The 20,395-nt window shown below is 35.1% G+C and overlaps 1 protein-coding gene across 3 annotated transcripts in view; it reads right to left on the bottom strand.

Moving 5' to 3' along the window:
* Nucleotides 1-11,661: 11,661 nt before the first annotated feature.
* The window catches only part of LOC145987830 (mitochondrial import receptor subunit TOM70-like), a 55,992-nt gene continuing 47,258 nt past the window's right edge, over nt 11,662-20,395 (bottom strand). For all 3 annotated transcript variants that reach the window (XM_083122566.1, XM_083122567.1, XM_083122568.1), the window contains 5 exons: nt 19,471-19,605; nt 17,584-17,808; nt 16,171-16,267; nt 14,123-14,246; nt 11,662-12,156 (listed from right to left, as the gene is read on the bottom strand). In XM_083122566.1, the coding sequence (XP_082978692.1) occupies nt 11,994-12,156; nt 14,123-14,246; nt 16,171-16,267; nt 17,584-17,808; nt 19,471-19,605 (744 nt within the window). In that variant the 3' untranslated portion in view covers nt 11,662-11,993. The remainder of the gene's footprint in view (nt 12,157-14,122; nt 14,247-16,170; nt 16,268-17,583; nt 17,809-19,470; nt 19,606-20,395) is intronic.

The raw sequence follows: 20,395 nt of genomic DNA, 5'->3' as shown, positions 1-20,395 counted from the left end.
GTACTGTCCGCCGGGAAATCAGTGCACTTGGTTTCCATGGTCGTGCAGCTGTTCACAAGCCGTTTATCACATCCCGCAATGCGAGCCGGTGTGTCAAGTGGTGCAACCAACGCCGTAATTGGACCCCTGAGCAATGGAAATCCATCCTATGGAGTGATGAATCGCGCTACCAGCTGTGGCGGTCCGATGGATGTGTGTGGGTGTGGCGTATGCCCGGAGAAAAATTTCTAGCTGAGTGTCTCGTACCCACGGTGAAATTTGGCAGAGGTGGCATCATGGTGTGGTCGTGCTTCTCCTGGTATGGTCTTGGTCCTCTTGTGTTAGTGCATGGAAACATGAATGCAGATGCATACCTAACGATCCTGGACAATTCTGCACTACCGACATTGTGGGCACAATTCAGTAGTGGTCCTTATCTGTTTCAGCACGACAATGCCCCATGTCATACGGCAGGTGTGATCAACACGTGGTTCGAGGATATGGGTGTGCAAAAACTTGATTGGCCTGCCCAAAGTCCTGATCTCAACCCGATTGAGCATCTTTGGGACGAGTTGGAGCGCCGGTTGAGAGCCAGGCCACACCGCCCAAAAAACAATAAAGAGTTGTTCGCCGCTTTGCAAGAGGATTGGAGCAGGATTCCCATCGAAACCTATCGCAATTTGGTGGACAGTCTTCCTCAGAGGGTTGCGGTTGTACTTGCTGCAAAAGGTGGCCCCACACGATACTGACGGATGCCTGAAACCGGATTAAAGTACTCGTTCCAGGTGTCCGGTGACGAATGGCCAGATAGTGTATATATCATCTGATTTCCAGTAAGCGCTAGGGTAATTCAACATAAATTTGCATCAATAGTTCATCTAAATAAAGTTGGTTTTGATAGGGCGGCACTGGGTGCCGCACGTGGGACATTTGTGCTACTATGAAGGCGAGGATGACGGAGGGTTAAAACACACCCATGCCCTCGCCGGGACTCGAACCCGAGACCTCCGGATCAGAGAGAGTTGAGTCGACCACCCAACATGCTCGGCTACCAAGGCCGGCATAAAACTGTTAGGTTGGCCTCTTAATGTAAATACATAGCCTACTTTTCAATAAAAATGTTGTTATTTAAAAAAAAAAAAACAAATGAGCAGACTCAAAAGACATAATAAAACTTTGAAACATTTTCTAAACTTTTTCATGTTACATTTCATTTGCATGAGGAATATAATAGCTGCTTAAAAATTGCTATACAAAGACGTAATTTTTATTTTTTTAAAACGGAGGGAGTGAGTCATTCATGCATTTATTTCAGTGATCAGAGCCCCCTAATAATTTTGAGAAGTCTGCACCACTGGCTTTCATGTATATCTATTCTATTTACCTCATATACCTTTTTCTTGTATGCTTTGATAAACCCCTTTGAGAGTTATTCGTTCACTGTCAATTGATTTATGATGTATATACAGTAAACTCTCATTTATCCGTTCTTCTGCATATGCTTATTTGTAGGTATAACTTTGTGTTAATATTAAATGTACTTATAATGAAATCTGAAAATCCTAATTTTTGGTACAAAATATATTCATACCGAACTGTTATGGGGAGGGATTGTATAGATTGTATATTTTTATCAGGTCCCCCACCAGAGATATGCTTGTGAAAGGTGCACTTTTTTCACTTTTTACTCATTTCTAGAAAAAAAGGGGGCGTATATAAGGGTTGAAACTTGGTGAATGAGCACATCTATACCAGAGCTCTTTATACAGTAAAGCTCAACTTCCTGACCATTTCCCTTCTTGCAAATATTATCTGCTAAAATCAGGACTTTTAGCATCAATGACCTACTTTTTCAAACATAAATTTCACCCTTATATAATTCATACATAACAATGGCTAATACACAGTCTTGTAGCTTACAGTTTGCTGATCATTTTGGTTTTTGTTCCACATCGATAGGATAATTAGGGGCTGAGATATTTCAGATTCGGTAACCCCTTACGAAACGACCAAATGGCGTATCTTTGAAAACAAATATGGCTGCCACTCGAAACCTACAGCCACTAAAATTAAAATAGTGATTGTTTTCAACTAACAACATGGTACAGTAACTGCACAGAGAAAATTAGATTTTTTAAAAAATTGTCGAGCAACTCATATCCTGGACAACTTGACATGGATTGACCCGCATACTTCTTCGGGGAGCTGGTTTTCTTTGGCAAAACTGTCTTCAGTTTTTCTTTCATTTTCTGTTTCTCCAAAGTAATTTGCACTTTCTTAATGCAAATTATGCAATGTGCAAAATGTAGGATGCAGTGCTCGAAATGGAAATTATTATGAAACTGAATGCTTGACTTTCGTTAACATGGTGTCGTCTTTCTTTTTAATTTTGTCCTCGACTACTAGTGACAAAATTAACAATTAGTGAAATGATGTGCTGTATTACAATTAATAATAGTTAATATTGACACATTTACATAAACATCAAATATAAAATACATTGGACACATGTCGTATGGAATTTACTTCCCTTTTTAAAATTTAAACGGGCAGAAATTTTGGCAATCAACACCAACCGCAGATTAAGCAGTTAAGAAACTGATGTCAGCTAAGCAGATAGAGATGGCATGTGACACCTATTCATCAATTCATATGAAAGTGGAATCGAGTAACATTATTTGCTGGTCTTTTCTAGTTCTTAAGATGCATTGTTCTTCAGAATGTCAAGAATATATTTGTTCAGCATAATATCAGAAATATAAACAGCAAGTCACAATAATGATTTGATGAGAGTTTGATTAAGTATGCCCACTTTTACTGTTAGGTTAATCAGGGAAATATATAAAATACAAAAGTATGAAAGAAAGAAGAATGACCATAAAAAGAGAAACCGATTTTGTGTAAAGTTCTTGTGTAGGAAAATACCTCTGTCAGGACAATTTAGTTAACACTGAAAATGAAAATGTAGTGAAATACATAAAAAAAATTACACTAATTGGAACAGTCCATTGCCATTTATGACTAGATGGAATGGGTAGGTTTCAAGCATTCACAAACCACAATGTCGTTCCAGTTCATTTCGAGCACTGCAACTACCTTGTACTACCAAAGTTATCAAATCTGTAAACATCTGGTGAATACCTTCATACACAAAGTTACTGGAAATGGAAATTAATATTGTTATTACTATTAACTTGAAAATTCAGGGTATAAACCCTTGAACAAGGGCTGCTTGCAATTTCCTGTGCTGCCTATTCACATGGATTTCACAATGGATCACATTGATACTAATATTTTCTCATGTAGTTTTGGGTATATGTTTGAAATAATGTCATACATAAGGTATAACTGTATTTTTATTCAAAAGTTATTACTAGTTACATACAAGCTTGCATCTACAATGACTAAAAGCATGACCTTTCATATTAATTTTTTGAGCAAAAGTAGGAGGTAAAAGAAAATCAACAACAAAGTGACTAGTGCGCAATAATCTCTGTACTGTAACAATTCATTACTTCTGGCCATGCTAAAGCATTACTACCATTTGCCAAAATATAAATTTCACTGCACCTGCCTTCGTAACTAACATAGCAACGTCAGCAGGAAAGGAATAAAGTACAGTTTTATTCAATCAGCCACGTTAATACATGGTACTAATTCATATATATTACCTGTGGACAAACTTGATACTAGGATTGGAAATGTCATAAAATGATAACTACATTATTTACAATATATCAGCAACAACAGTATTATGAAATATACATACATAACACCCATTCACTAAAAATATATACACCATAAACATATATGTATCGTACACAAATCATATAGTAAAGAAGCTCTACTAAACGAGCCTTTAATTTCATGGAATCTGGCATTCAAAACCTACCACCTACAAAAAAAAATATAAATGCACAAAAGGCAAGTAGTGTGCAACAGACTGAATTACCACGCTGTACTTCTGATTATATTATCAATAGAAATGTGTGTTCAAAAATGTATGTTATGTTCCAGGTTTTCATTCTATTCGTTCTTTCTTACCTACCACAAGTTGGTGCTTTAATAGGTAAACATTTTAACATGATTGCTTTATTTATTCCTGTTAATTGATTCATGTGTTCATGTGTGTGCATGAAACAGTTTATATTTGTTGCATCAGTACATTTGTGCAATTAACCCTGGCTTGTCTCTACACACACTAATTTTGTTATGCGTAAGGATGTATTGACGGCAAGGTTAAAGTATCACCAGAACGTAAAACAATGAAAGTATAGTGTTGCAGAAAAAGAACAATCTCTAGGTAAGGATGTTTCCCACAGCCTATGGAAAATGAATGTGGATCCCACTAGCACCATCCTACTCTGGATCGCAACTTAAGTTACAAAACCATGTATGAAGCAACTGACTTTTGCGATTAGTCCAGAGCTGAAACGAAACTAATGAAATGATTCACTAAATTTCATCAAATTACATTGTAGAGTGCATTATTTGAATTATATTTTGTGTTTATATTGTAAAATATTGAAATAAACATAATCCTATTGCTTATTTTCAACACCAGGTAATAGTTTTTATTTCATTTTTGTTAAAAACACTAAAAAAAACACAAACAGCACGATAAAAAACATTTTAGCAGTTCTTCAGAGCTTTCAATTCCGACCGCTAAAGTGCCTTTTATCGTGCTGTTTGTGTGTTATTTAGTGTTTTTTAAAAATATGTTGCCGGCACGTGACGTAAGAAGTTTTCTACTGTCATATTTTTATTTCATGTTATGTATAAGAAGTACCAATCAGCATATTCAATTTATCTGAACCCAGAAACTGTAAATGGGTTTATTGCTTATGAAGAGGAAAGCAACTGACACCAGGAAATGCATATTTGGTACTCCAAAAAGTAGTTCAGTTGTCTGACATCTTCTTTTTACCTACCTGCATAGTGCAACACTAGTACATAGATTTCATATTCATTTCATGGATAAATTCACCTACTGCCATCTTTACGTCAACATAAAGAAAACAATCCATGTGTCTAACCTCTACATTTCTAATAACCTTGCAATAAATGCAAATTATTTATGAACTGTAAGAGTACGTGTTACAATTTTTCTTTGATTCTTCCTGTCTGCTGATAGTTTTAACATGTCTCACCAAATTTCTTGCAGATTTTCAATATGACAGATTAATAGATAAATTTCTCTGGTGAACAACCAACACAATTACATGTATATAAAAACGAATAAAGAAGGTTGGTTTACACTAGTCAAATTTAGTGCACTTTCATAAACAATAATTGCAAAGGAGCGATACAATGTAAGGCACTGACAAATCTTCTTGGATCATTTGAGTTCTATTAAGTCAGTGCATAAATGCAATTCAATATCTTTTATCCTGTGAACATTTTTGGGGTACAGTGTAAATTTAATTAGCAAAAGATGAAGAAATTACAGCTTTACTCACTAATGTTAGTTTTTTTGCCATTGTACATTCACCAAATGCTGTAACAGTGAGAAAATTAACACTGAATCCAAGAGTAATTCAAGTACGTGGACATAGTAAATTTTTTATGCCCATTTTATAGCACTGTGCAGGATAAAAACTGAAAAAATAACGATGATACTATTATTTCAAACACTTTCCTGCTTAAAGAATGCCCTAACAGAAGTTGGTCATTCTTAAAATATTACAAAAAATAACTTTTACCTCATACTTGTTCATCTTTGCATACGCAATTTTCTTTTTTATTGTCACAATTAACGTCAGTTAAAAAAAATACAATGAGTGACATAGAGGCTACTGCTTAATGTTTTCAGTAGCACAGTTAAACTACAGAATACACAAGAGGACTTGCAAGCATCTTGCCAGTGTTAAGCTATTCTACTGATAGAAACAGTATTACTTTTTGTATCCCTACACTACGGTAAGTATATAATAAAAATCAAACTACATGCATGTACCATAAGATAATACACTTCTACAAACTCTTGCAATCTAGGTCGATTTCAGAGTATTGTACTACACTAGCCTGCATAGTTTCTATGAACTAACATGACTTTCCCAGTAAACCAAGGCAAAACTGATACAAGCTCTAAAACAGCTTAATTTTGAGTTTTATTAGGAGCCATTCTGAAGAGTGATAATTCTTTACATATGATTTTACATGCTGGTTTTCTATGTTAAGGCACAGAATTCAAAGGTTATGTGAAACTTGACCGTCACTGAACACAGCATGTAGTCATCATTTGGTTCTGAATACTGGGTACTGTCTGTATGGCGTGCCCTAATTTCAAGCTATTGTTTCTGATTATAAATCTTGTGTGTTTTTGTTATATTTCTCCGCTAAGCCATATTATCCTAGTTTACCTGATCGTGGTAATGATTACAACAGGGGGGGGGGGGGGAGGGGGGGAAGCAAGCACTTGCATTTATTCTAAAATGAAATCTTCACAGTGTTTCATTTTTTTCTTCTTAAAATTACTTGAAGAGAAATAAGAAGAAATGACACTTAGGCAGGGAGAACATGCAACCTGTGATGTCATCAAGGAATCAAATGTGCCCATTTTCTATATCGCGATTGTTCGATGGTTACATGGAGTGCCATATCTTGAATTTTACAGAATGCTGATATTCGCTCAGTTATTTGTTTTGTTAGGTAGGTTAGGATGATTTGATTTGATGCTGATAGTAATTTTTGAATCTTTTTGCTAGGTTAGGAGTGTTATGTTTGACGCAGACATTTTTGTTAGGTTAGGAATGTTTGGATTCATGATGAATATAAGTCTAGACTTTTTTGTTAGGTGTGATGATGGTAATGTTTAATATTTTTGTTAGGAGCATTTGGTTTGATGCTGATAATAATTTTATGTTTTTATTAGATTTGATGCTGATACTATTCATTCTGTGTAGGTGTGATCCATATTTGTGTTACAGAACTACTGTCGGATTAAAAATTATACGAGGGCGGATTGAAAAGTTCGTGGCCTGAGTAGGAAGGAAGCTTTTAATTTTAAGTTTCATACATTAGTTGCATAGATATATCCTTTGGTAGTCACTGTGTAAAATTTCATTTCATTTCATTGCTCTATTGTTTCAGGTGAGGACTTTTAGTGGGCAGAAGTGACGGAAATTTGTGACATGGAGAAAATAGAGCATCGCGCTGTCATTAAGTACCTGCATAAAAAGGGCTTAACACCACAGCAAATTCATACGGACATGGTAGACGTGCTTGGAGACTCCGCGCCCTCGTATTCCATGGTGAAAAAGTGGGTGGCTGAATTTAAACGTGGAAGAAACAGCATTGAAGATGACCCCCGCAGTGGCAGGCCTGCAACGTCGACCACAACAGAAAATGTCAATATAATTTGTGACCTGATTTTGAGTGACCGCAGAATCAAAATCCGTGAGATAGCTGAGACTGTGGGTATTTCCTATGAGTGAGCTCAAAACATTATCGTGAACGATTTAGGGTTTTCTAAGGTGTCTGCGAGATGGGTACCCAAGTTGCTTTCAGTTGAACACAAACACACTTGACTCACCCTTTCCCGTGATTGTTTGGAACTGTTTGAAAGTGATCCGGAGGAGTTTATTGGCAGATTTGTGACTATGGACGAGACATGGGTGCACCATCATACACCGGAATCAAAACAACAATCAAAGCAATGGAAACGACAAGGATCTCCTACCCCAAAGAAAGCCAAACAGGTTTTGTCGGCAAACAAGGTTATGGCATCAATGTTCTGGGATGCTAGGGGCGTTATCTTAATCAATTTCTTGGAAAAAGGAAATGCTATCAATTCTGAATACTACTGCACCCTGCTGCGACGTTTACGCGAGGAAATTAAAATTAAGAGGCCAAGAATGCTGCGAAGAAAGGTGTTGTTTCACCAGGATAATGCGCGCGTTCACACGTCCCTTGCATCCATGGCAGAAATTCATTCCTGTGGGTTCGAACTGTTGCCGCACCCATCATATTCGCCTGATCTGGCCCCCTCGGACTTTCACCTGTTTGGAAACCTGAAAAAGTGTTTGGGGGTCAGCAATTTTCTTCGGATGAAGAGGTGAAAAGTGCTGTACTGGGGTATTTTGCAGACCTTGAGGAATCATTTTTTAAAAGTGGTATAGCAGCGTTACCGGAGAGGTGGCGTAAATGTATCTCCCTCGATGAGGATTACGTGGAAAAATAAAACATAACTTATCCAAATATCTTCTCATTTTCTAGGTCAGGCCACGAACTTTTCAATCCACCCTCGTAGATACTAAAGTTTAACCAGTAGACCTACATAAAAAATGAGTTGCATCAAAATTTAGCTTATTCAATTCAAACTATAACTGTTGCTGACCAAGCAAAACAAGGTGCAGGTTCACTCAATTCACGGCCAACAAACACAGACTCAAATTCTGGATCGCTGCAGATCCTGTCAGAATGTCATCCTCATATGAATACTTTAAAACAAAAGTTCTTACTTCTACCCAAATATCTTCCAGACACATCACATCCTGTGAATGCATGGAATCCCAATGTAGCATTAGCTCTCTGAGAGTTCAGTTTTTCATATGCAGACTTTATCTGAAAGAAATTCCTTTAAAGAATTCTGTATAACTTATATACTTGATATGAAAGTATGTTGAAATTCCTTTAGTCCATTATCTTGTTCGTTCCTTCAGACTAACTTCTATATATCAAAGACTAATCTTATTTAGTCATAATTTGCTGCAATAGTGATAGCATTGTGCAGAAATACTTCCGTAAAATCTGTGTATGTTTGCATGTTATGAGTTTAGTTTTGACCAATGAATTGATAACAGCCATTCCATCTATATTCTCAATGAAGTGTTGCGACTTGATCCTTTCTGGTTGTATTGGTGGATCTTCATGTTCTGTGTAATACCTATTATTCCAGCAAGATCTTTTAATTTTAAATTCTCGTGTTCTATACAATGATCTGGAAACTATTGATATGAAACATCCAGTTGCTTTAGTAACACAGAAATATTGCCAAATATCAGGATGATGTTTTTCTATATCCTGCGTTGTAAAATTATAAAGATGAAGCAAACGTACTAAGTTAAAGTGAATCATGGACAAAAAAGTACTTTGTTAGCACTTCTATTGACAGGTTGTGAAGTTTCAGATCTGCTATAGTGCCACTCTAATAAACTGCCATATGGTTTCAAACTGTCTCAAGTACATCACGACAAATTTCTGAACCTTATTGCCATTTTTTTTCAAACTTTTCCAATTTGATAAGTAACTTCATACCTTCCAAGCTCGGAATAGCTTGAAACGACACTAAATTTTTGTTATAGGATGCTTGAAAATGGATTGTACATATAATTTACCACTTTGTAACAGGAATTTTTAAACTTCAAGATGGCTATTCTAACTTAATAAATTAAAAAATAAGTTTGGAAATAACATTCTGCACAATTTGACACCTAAAAGGTATATGGTAATATACTTGAAACATGACTTACATAACATATTATATGTATATAATTTTGAACAACAGCCATTTTGAATTTCAAAAGGATATTACAAATGTAACCATAAAAATGGAACCCTGACTTTCTTCTTTACCTTTAAGAATGAAAATCACATATCGAGTAACAGTTTGCTTTTTAACAAGCAATATGTACAAATAATATTAACTCAGCATAACAGCCCACCCTAGAAATGCCCAATCAGATTGTGCAAAGGCAACAAGACTAGCGATTTTTGTCAGAATTGCCACAGTTTGTGGAGTGTGAAAAGTACAAAATGTGTTTCAAAATTACCCCTTTCGGCAGTTTTCAAAATACCAGATTCTTCATCGTTCTGGTGTTAAGAGAAAGCCATGGTCTACAAGCCCAATAACCTACTAAGATTTGCAAGATTGGAGGTGGGGGTGATTCACCTATTCATTACACCGAGCCCTTTTAATTACTGCACTTCATGCAGTATACTGCTACATAAATAAAATTGGAATGGATCCAATCAAAATGTTGAAAAGTCTGTATATTTTGCAAGATATAATCTTGTTTTCCATATTGTGGTACTAAATCTGTGTGATTCCTCTGTTAATTTCATATTGCACGCACAGTTAGATTTCAGCCTGCTTCTGCCTTTCTGTGTGAAAGATGTAAATTACTGGTTTGAAGTAGTGACATATTGTGGAGAAAGCTTCAGTTACAAGTTGTTCAGATTTCAAGTCATTATCTTCACCTTATTCCTCTTTCAATTGCTCTTTTAAGAACTTGCTGTTCTTTTATGTGAATATACAAAAATTACATTAACACATTATTACTATAAATCTTGATATGAACAGAACTGATATAAGTGGGGACATGACTTCCCAACTTTGCCTCATTATCAATGCAAGGAAAACGCTGCAATCTCCTCCACAACTGAAACCAAATATTCTGTATGAAAGTAAACCATTTTATTATCTAAATTACTACTGTTTTCTAGATCGTTCATGTTGATGTCCAAATTGCCAATCACTTTTCACCTAAATGTATATTTTATAACTATTTTAACCTAAACCAAATTTAGTTTTACATCAATTTTATGGCTTTCTTTATTCAATTGTGAATTCTGCCTTACCTTTTCACCTGCAAAATTATGAGAGCAGCTTTTCACATGATTCTTGCTTTGATAATAAGTAAAATGAAATCTTGAATGTATGTATTACTTTGTGGCTAAACAGCTTTTCAATAATAGGAAGTATTGTAAAAAAAATGCAGGAAAATGTAAAATTAGGGTTCCATTTAAAATGCTCATCAGATAATCGAGCATTATGTGCAACAAAATGTGATCCACATATTGAGCAAATTATCAAATTGTATGAGTATTAGATGCAATAAAATGTGATTTGCACATTGAGTTAATTGAAATAACATCATTTAAAGAATTGTTAATGCAATAAAATGTGATATTAACATATAACTTAGACAATTCTTAATCACCCAATTGGCTAAACAACAATGATTAAGTAAAATATTTATCATTTTCCTTCCTTACTTCTTACTACATTCTATCTCATAGAATTCTGTTCATCTACAATAAACAAACCCCGTGTTAAATTCATTAAGAAGTGTTCTAAAAGTAAATAATGGGGTGATTCAGTTATAATTTTAAAAAATAACATAGCTGCTATATGTTACCATTAAAATGTATAAATATTTGAGATACTACATAAAAAAAAATAACCAGAATATATTACAATCTGGTTCACCACATATGTTTAAACACGAAAAACACTTCAGCCATGTAAATGATTTTCTGAAATAAACAAACAAGCGAACCAACCCTAACAGCTTACTTCTGCATAAGCCTCTCCTTACTTTATTTTTACAGATTATTGAACGATTCCATAATATGAAAGCATATGCTCTTATCATTTCTTTGTATCCAAAAAAAAATTAAACGCAGACAGTATTTAGTGATTGTCAATGTCAATTTTATCTAATGAATGGATCTGAATGTTCTATTCATCCTTCAAAATTCTGATAATATATTAAAAGTAAACTATAACTTTGGGAAAAAAATACAATTTAGCTAAATTTTCATCCCTTTTTCCATGCCTTCATTACTCTCAGATCAGAACAAAATCTATGACTTTGCTTTACTAATATCATACTAAGCTATACTTAACTTTTATTAGTTGTATATCTTGAAAATAAACCAAAAACAGCACACAGACTATTAATTTCAAAAGAAATTTCTTATCTGTAATAATAAGTACATATTCAAAAAATGAAAAAATATTAACAATGTATATCAACAACCAATATCTGCACTGTTGTAGCTTGTCCACAACTTAACATGGCAAAAATATATCTACAAAAAAGTTACATGATTCATACTGGAATATTTTCAGACAAATTACATGACTCTTCTTAACTGATAATGTTAACATACACAAAAAATTTGAAAGACAATATAAATGTATTCTATTGGCCAAATCAATCATCACTGCTTTATGAAGTCTAGGAACAACTTTCTATGGTTACTGACGGCGCACTTGGCTATATTGGCTATTTGATGCCAACATTGAGCATTGGGATTCCCATTTTCTCGGCAACCTTTGCCTGAGCCACTGCAGCATCTTTGAGGGAAAACAGGTGGGACATTTCCAACTCTGTCTTTGCTAAAGGAATGGCTTTGTCGAAAAGCTCAATGGCACGCTTCAGATTACCCCTGCAAGATATAAAATAATTTAATACTTTAACACCGTGGGCTGTAAATTTTATTCTTGTACTACAGGGTGGCCCAAAAGTCCCACACCATAGGCAGGTACATCGGTGGTTGGATGACCACACTCCATCAATGGATTCGAAGTAGCGGATCTGGGTAATGGGCTCTGTGATCCCAAAATTTGAATCCAATGGATTTTTCTGTATGGGGCTACCTAAAAGCAAAGGTGTAGTGTGAAAATCACGGACAAGGTGTAGTGTTATAATCACAGACAAACGGAGTCTGTGTGAGTGCCATGCTATTTCGCCAGACTTGGTGATCCACATCCTGCGAGTAATGGGTGATGGTCTATAGTTGTGTTTTGACAATGGTGGCCAACACATTGAACAAATATTGTATTCCAGACTATGGTGAAGGACTTTTTGGCTACCCTGTATATACTACAGGGATGTATAGCAAGGAGAAAATTGCCATAGTTATGGAATCCTTACAACATACCCTAAATTTCTATTTGTTTTTCATTTAAGTTCTATTTCCCAATCAGAACTGGACCTACTGTTTAAAATGGGACCTAAATTATTGTGCAATGTACCTTGAATCGAATCCGGAACCCCGTGATAACAAGTGACAGTTGCCATCGTGCTATCATTGTGGCATACTCTATATAATTTTCTACTCTACAGAAAAAACAAAGATTACACAATTTCACTTTCCCAAGATAAACTGTCCAAATTTCAAGTAGAAAAATTTACAGTAACCAAGATTTCCTTACATAGGATTTCTTATTTATTATGCTGAAATGAAATTAGTTCATTATATCTAAAACTTGCATTTTGCATTAAATTAATTTTAGTATTCCGAGATGCTAATAATGCAAAAATTATGTTTGTAAAGATGTATTATCACTGTTTATAATTCTTACTTGGAGCAAGTAATATCTCAGTATTACAGTGACTGCAAAAATTCATGGTTCACAACCAATGTTGTACTGATACAATACAAAATTTGAAATGTTCCATTAAGACCCTGAATGGTTCAGTTAACAAAAATAACCAAATGGCACAATTTTTCATTTAAGTTACAGACTATTAAGAGAAGTATTAGGTCAGCAACTTTTACTAATATCACGGATACCAATAGTCCCATCCCTAGAATAGAGCATGCATCAATATGCCCAAAGAGAGATATTCTTGCATTGTTGTTCACCAAAATTTTCTCGAATTTTATCCCATAAATATAGGTAACTTTACATTTTACTCTGGAAGTTAAAGAATAACTTTCCTCCCAATGATTACTCATACTTGCCTTGATCAGAGTTCCACCTCAATTTTGTCAAATAAAATTTCTTAATTACCTGCGAGAAATTTCATGTTTCGCATTGCACAATTGGATAGTTATTTCTGATTAATTTTGAAGGCTCACTGCCTCCAGATGCCGTACTCTTAGTGGATGAAGGCAGTGAGCCTTCGAAATTAATTGGAAATAACTATCCAACTGTGCAACGTGGATACACGAAATTTCTCACAGTTAATACTTAAACCGCATTTACTGCATCCATCATGAAAATTTCTTAACTTTCCGAAGTATATTCAAATTAAGTTTCCAGCCTATTTTACATGCTTTTAAAATGCATGCTTCAACTTTACATGCTAACAAAATAAATTACGTTTATTTAACATCACTGAAAATGAAGAAAGAAAAATAGAATATAAATATAGTTTCACACAAAATATCTACAATCAAGAAGCCTATTGTGGACAACTGTGAAATGTGTTTTTAGTCTAATTCAGGTGCATACAAAAGCCATGGAATTTCAATGATTTATCAAGAATTTTAAAAATGTTTTTACAAAATTCTCTTGACTTTTCTATGACCCTCTCACTCCTGAACTGATTTCCTTCACTTTCCAAAGATTTCCAGATCAGAGATACAATTTTACTGTGCACAATTTTCATGAGAGAAAGCATACCTTTGGACTTCAATTGTCCCCAGTGTCTCATATCCAAATTCACATTTATCATCCATTTCTACAGCTTTGGTTATTAACTCGGTAGCTCTATCCACTTCTCCAGTCCACTGCAATGTTAACAACCCTAAAAGAATATGAAATCATGGTTAAATAAATTTGTTGCATCATTATACTGAGAAAAGGTCTACGTATGGTTCAAAAGTACGAATGTATTCTGTGGGTTTCAATATGCTTGTACTATTTGTGGCCTTTCATGCTTAATCAGATTCACCCTCACCAACAATGAGTTTTCTGTGCAATCACTGTCATTCATTTTGATTTTGGTAATCTTGCAATGCACCCTATGCACTGGGGTTTGCAGTAATGCTCTGAAATATCGAACATTTATTTTGATATTGCATTTTGGGGATGCATCCTATTACCTTCCCTCTGTATATAAGGAGGTAGTGTATCTTCAGTACTGAAGTGGTATTTGCTCTGCTGATTATTTTACCAACCTGATATTTCTACAAATAACACACTTTCTACTGTATTCAATATTGTATTCTCGTTCTTACTTTTTCATAGTATTGTATTTTTGTATTGCAAAGTTTAACATCCAGGATTCATGTTGAACCAATGGTAAACACGCTAGGGTTGAAGCTTGACACTGTTACCACTTTGAATTAATACTAGGATTGAGTTGATATCAATGCTGATGTATGGATGTTGGAAAATATCAATGGTGCCAGCATCTGAAAGTATCGGTTGGAATTTATTTGCCGATGCCGGTCGATAATTTTCAAGGGGCTGTAAAAATTCTGCCCAACACATTTGCATCCTAATTAAAGTGAAACTTATGCAAAATTCGGAAGTCTCTATTTATTTTGACCCAGTATTGTGTGAAAAAACTGCATTTTGTGATTACTAGAGGCACATATTTTTGGTAAATAGAAAAGCAAAATTTTGGTATAAAAACTGAGTCAATTTCGGGTTCAAAAGCGGTAAATAAAATAAAATATCGGTGTTATAGCGGTGAAAAATTGGATCAAAAGTGGTATATAAAAAGACATTTTGGTTTTAAAATTGTGAATATAATCCTAAATTTGATTTAAAAACAACACTTATTCCATAGAATTAACAATTCACTTCTAATAGCCCATTTATGTAGTTATCCGAGTATTAAGTTTATTTCTGTGTAAAGGAGTCAATTATTGTTTCTCCAATATTAATAGCAGAATTAATCAATTTTCCGGGAATTGCATAACTCTCAGGATAATTCAGACCTCAGAAGGTGTCTCATCGGTGTATAAACCCTAAATTTCGTGTTTAAGAGTTAATTTCTCTTTTTGCAGTTCATTTCGCATTATTTCGTGACAAAACATGGTCACAAAATGCATCTCACATCTTTCAAAAACATGAAAAATTAACACTACAATGTGTTTTTTCAAATTTCGTTTTTTCGTCAAAAACGAAATATGCATGCCCCTAGTGATTACATAACAAGTTTTTGAATATAAATAATAAAACTTGAATAAGAATAATTCGAAGCAAAACTCTGGTAAAAACATAACATGGAATACTTACACATTAATATTATTACTTTAAACAACTTTCAATAGTACCAATTTTCAAGAATTGTTATCAATATCGGTAAGACTAAGGGGATTGTATAGGTATTAATTTAAAGTGGTATCAGCTCAGCCATAATCAATACTCATTTCATTACCAATTCCTGTCTATATCCATATCAATACTTGAACATTGTAGGATTTGCAACTTGTTACCAATATTTAAAAGGATTAGAATATAGATATATAACAGTAACTGCCATATCAATAGCACAGTTTTGCTATAAAATAATGTTAGTATCATGAAAATACAGAACTTGTTTTGCAAATTTCATTTGAAACAGTGAAGTGAATCTACTACATTACATATATTTATGCAGAGATGTCCCTGTGGATGTAAAAGACACCCCAAACAAAAACAATGTCTACAAACAATTATTTGCCGACTTACGCAATTCATGACAAAATCATAAAATTATATTTCTATCCAACACATACCTCTATGTACGTAGGTTGTGGAATTCTCAGGATCTATTTCTAAAGCCTTTTGGAAGTATTTATCAGCCTTTTCAAACTCTTGTTGATCACTCAGGACCTAAAAATAAATTTTGGTTAAAAATTCATTTTAGTGACAAAAGAACTTCACAAATACTAATGCATAGTATTATTAACCAGTTTTTCTACATCAAAATTTCATTGTTATTTAAAAGACAAGTCAATTATGAAGGACAGAAAAAAGGCCCATGACATATTATAGTTCTGTCCTAATCAATAATTCTGCAACAGTCTTCTAACAAGTGACCCAAGATGGTGAAAATTCACTAACCATGGAAAAAAGGTATCAAAAGTGAGCAAAACATTTTCTTTTCTAAAGTGAAACAGATATAATAAATAGTTTATGGTTACATGTTTATATGTCCTCAGATTATACTTTTCCCCACATAACACACACTTCATTGTCCCAGTGAAGTTATGTTGTACAATTTTCCTGGATTTGCACTTCTATCTGGGTGCATAAAACACAACAGTTCTGATTCCATAAATGAAGAAGCCAATGGCCAGTTATGCATGTATAAGGGCTCTTTGAGCATCTCTCTGGATGCTATTACACAAGCATCGGACATTCTTAACAGTGATCCATGGGCCTGATTGTGCTCCCATGTGAAGTCCCTCGATTATGCAGGACAGAGCAAGTGTTTGTGTACCTATTTACACTTGACCTTTCCTGTAGAGCAACTCTTTTCACAAACGGTGATATTCTTACTAATTACAATCTCTTAGTGATGATTCAAATGTGCCAGGAAAAATCTGGATACTCACTTCTCATCCAACAAATACGAAAAAGCTTTAATCAAATGAACCTACTTCCCGTTAAAGAGGTAGGCCCACAAAACATTCCCATTCCTCCTGTACTTCAACTCCATTTTTGCTGGCTGTAATCCCTTCAAGTTCTCCTGAAATCAAATGTTCAAAAATATATCCCCCCCCCCCCTTTTTCAGAACATTTATTACCCATTGCAAAAGAGTATTTACTACAATGCATTATCACATATGCACAATATCTATTTATGGAGTAACGATTTGGGAGTTCTGCCATGAAAAAACCCTGTGTATCCTGATAACCAAGAACATTACGTGTTTTTTAGCTCCTGGTGTTGAAGCTTCCACAGACTTGTTCAGAACTGCCACATTGTAAGTGCCTGTAACAAACAGACCTAAGTTCTGTGAAAAATAGATGTTTGAGGTTCCACTGTACTTTTTTTTTTAGGGGGGGGGGGCACCATTTCACAAAAAAAATCAATTTTTGACAAAATAAGAGGGAAAAATGTACATGCCATCCTATGGAACTTATATTACACATTGTAAACAGGTGACAAAGAGAGATAGACTTTTGAGAAAGATGATGCTTACCTGTGCGAATAATGAGTAACACTCCGCACACTTTGGAAACCTCTGAACGGCATCCTGGAATGACTGCATAACTTTCTGCATCCTCTCCATGTCCCGAACTGAGAATGCATACCGATAATCTGTGTAGCATTTCTGTACGTAGGCTATAGGGAAGTTGGGATTCAAACTAACTGCTTTATTGAAGTCCTCCATGGCTTCTTGAACTTTCTCCATTAACAAATGAACCTGTAAAGAAATTAAGAAATTATCATGAAATTGTTGTGAGTAGACATTTGTAAATAATGTTACAAAAAATATTACATGATCTCATTTTCTTCTTAGAGATATAGAACAATGAGTGCATATATACTTTGACAGGTCCCTTTTTTTTAAGAAAGATGAATAATACTAGACTAGTATGAAAAAAGTTGAGCTGACTCGGTCAGCAAGAGCATTGAGTGGTCTCGCAACCAAAGTTCCCAGCGAGTTCTTTGTGAGTGTTCACTTCAACTTCATCTCATCAATAGCCAATCTCATTCATAGAGATTAGCCAAAAGTGACAGAAGGGTGATGTAAAATAACAAAAAAACAGGAAATGCTCTTATCTCCTGGGAAAGATCGGAAACCCTCATCCTTGCCTCCCCTACATGCTTCTGAACTGTCTATGCACGTCAGGGGATGAGAGGGAAGTTGAAAGAGAATTTCCCTCTCTGGTTGCAGTTACTATACAGGGTTATCCTAAAAGAAATATACACTTTCAGTTTTACAGAAAGAAGAGTTTTAATAATAGGGCTGAAATACATGGTTTGAAGAGTACGTCCTGAAGTTTACATTGGTAAGTCTGACCCTTTTGTAACACCCAGATATCAATGTGATAGTCCAGTTCTCCCCAAACACGACTTTTCCCCTTGCACAGACAACCAGTTTAATCAAATTTCTTGCTCCAATCGTAGACTGTCTTGTGGGTCGCTGTTTGCCATACCGTGTTCTAAAACGACGCTGTACGACAGTAACAGAATTTGTTTTTGGAAATTCAAGCACACAGAAAGCCTTCTCCACCTGGCTAGCGGCCATTCTGCTCAACTTACGTCAAGGGTGCTCACGTTGATGTCACACAAACGAAAAACGGAGGTCGTAAAATTGAAGACTTTTCTTTGTACAACAGTACTAAATGCTTTCTGATGTAACCAACAAATTTCAATTTATAAAGCATTTAAACTGTTTATTTCTTTTAGGCTAACCCTGTATACTAGACTGTATGAAAAAAAGCCTCCTATTTTTTTTTTCAAATTCAAAAGCATACAGGACGAATTTTTAAGCAATTTACAGAGGTTCACAATATATAAGTATTCCACTGGAACTATACCATATCAATCCAGTTTCATTTTAATATATTCATAATTTCACAAATGACAATCACAATATTGTTTGATTTTTTTGTTCTTTTAAGTCTACTTTATGCACAGAAAGGCATCAGGATTGAGCCTACAGTTTAAAGTGGGATCCGAACCTCTATTTGCATCCAATGGGTATCAAACCTGGGATCCCTTTAGCGATCATAATATTGAAATAGCTGTCATTTAATAACAAATTCCTATTATCCCACACAATAGACATGCAAAGGAAATGAAAAATATTCATTTTGCATAACTGCCAGAATATTTAGACTCCATGGAAACGTTGCATTTAATTTTGCAGACCCAGGAATGTCCAGTTATTTACACTGCTTTTTCTACTTCGAACCTGGAACCTTTGCCTTCATAGCATGTTAAGCTGTCTGCTCTGCCATGGAATGTAGACCCAAATTCATGAAAAGTATCAGCCCATATTAGTGGTTAATTTTTGTATAAATACATCAGCATCGGAATTGGCTCAGCCCTAATTATTACATTAAAAGTCAATACATACCTGACCCCTGTGATGATAGACATCCGAGTTCGATGAATCCAATCGAGCTGCCCAGTTGAAATCCTCGATGCTCTTCCCAGGTTCTTCACGTTGCATATACAGAGAAGCACGTTTTATCAACCCATTAACTCTCAGCTGCAAATATTAAAAATATAAGCTCTAAGTTCAACACAAACAGAATTACTCAACACCCTTTCCCCCGAAAATTGTGGAACAGCCATTTCAGGGGCTCAAGCAATTTTTGTTGGGTGACATGTGGTCAGCAATTGAGTCCCATTACCATTCTGGCTTTCTGGTCTGAAGTCTGCTACTTCTTCCTTTCAAGTAGCTCCCCAATTGTCTTCATAACCCTGGATCAACTTGGGACTGAAGATTGAACCTGGTACTGCTTGCAACTAAGATATTCTCCTCTTGTAAGAACAATATTTTTTAACATGTGGTTTGGGAGCAAATCTCATTTACTTTACTCCTTTCTTATATATATGTGTGGGTTAGAGATTTAATAGTCGCAACGCTGCTGTACATAAGCCATGAAATTGAACAGGTGCTTCTCACTTATACCACATGTTAGTTTGATACATAGCCTACCTCCCAGTGAATGGACTCTCCCTTCCAACACTAGGTGCATGCACAGTGACGAGAGAAATAGAGTATTGTTGTAGTTGGCAGTCTAAAGTTGTGTAGTCACAACATTCTTTTTGAAACAGGAACAGTACAGTTGGATAAAAATTGAATGTGTCCAGGCAGCATGAGACTGTCATCAAGTATCTAAAGATATCTGTTTGGTGGTTATGCAGAAATAGATAATTCATTCTAATGAGTTCAAGTTTAATTTTTCCGTTTGAGCTTTATACTTTCGCATTTCCACCATTCCCCCAGGTTAGGATTTGGATTGGATTGATTTGTTGTTTTAAGTCCACTTTAT

The sequence above is a fragment of the Lepisma saccharinum genome, chromosome 5 (assembly GCF_977018435.1).
Source record: "Lepisma saccharinum chromosome 5, izLepSacc3.1, whole genome shotgun sequence".
In the NCBI taxonomy this organism is placed as follows: Eukaryota; Metazoa; Arthropoda; class Insecta; order Zygentoma; family Lepismatidae; genus Lepisma; species Lepisma saccharinum.
The sequence above is the reverse complement of the archived record's forward strand: the minus strand, read 5'-3'. Positions and strand labels throughout refer to the sequence as shown.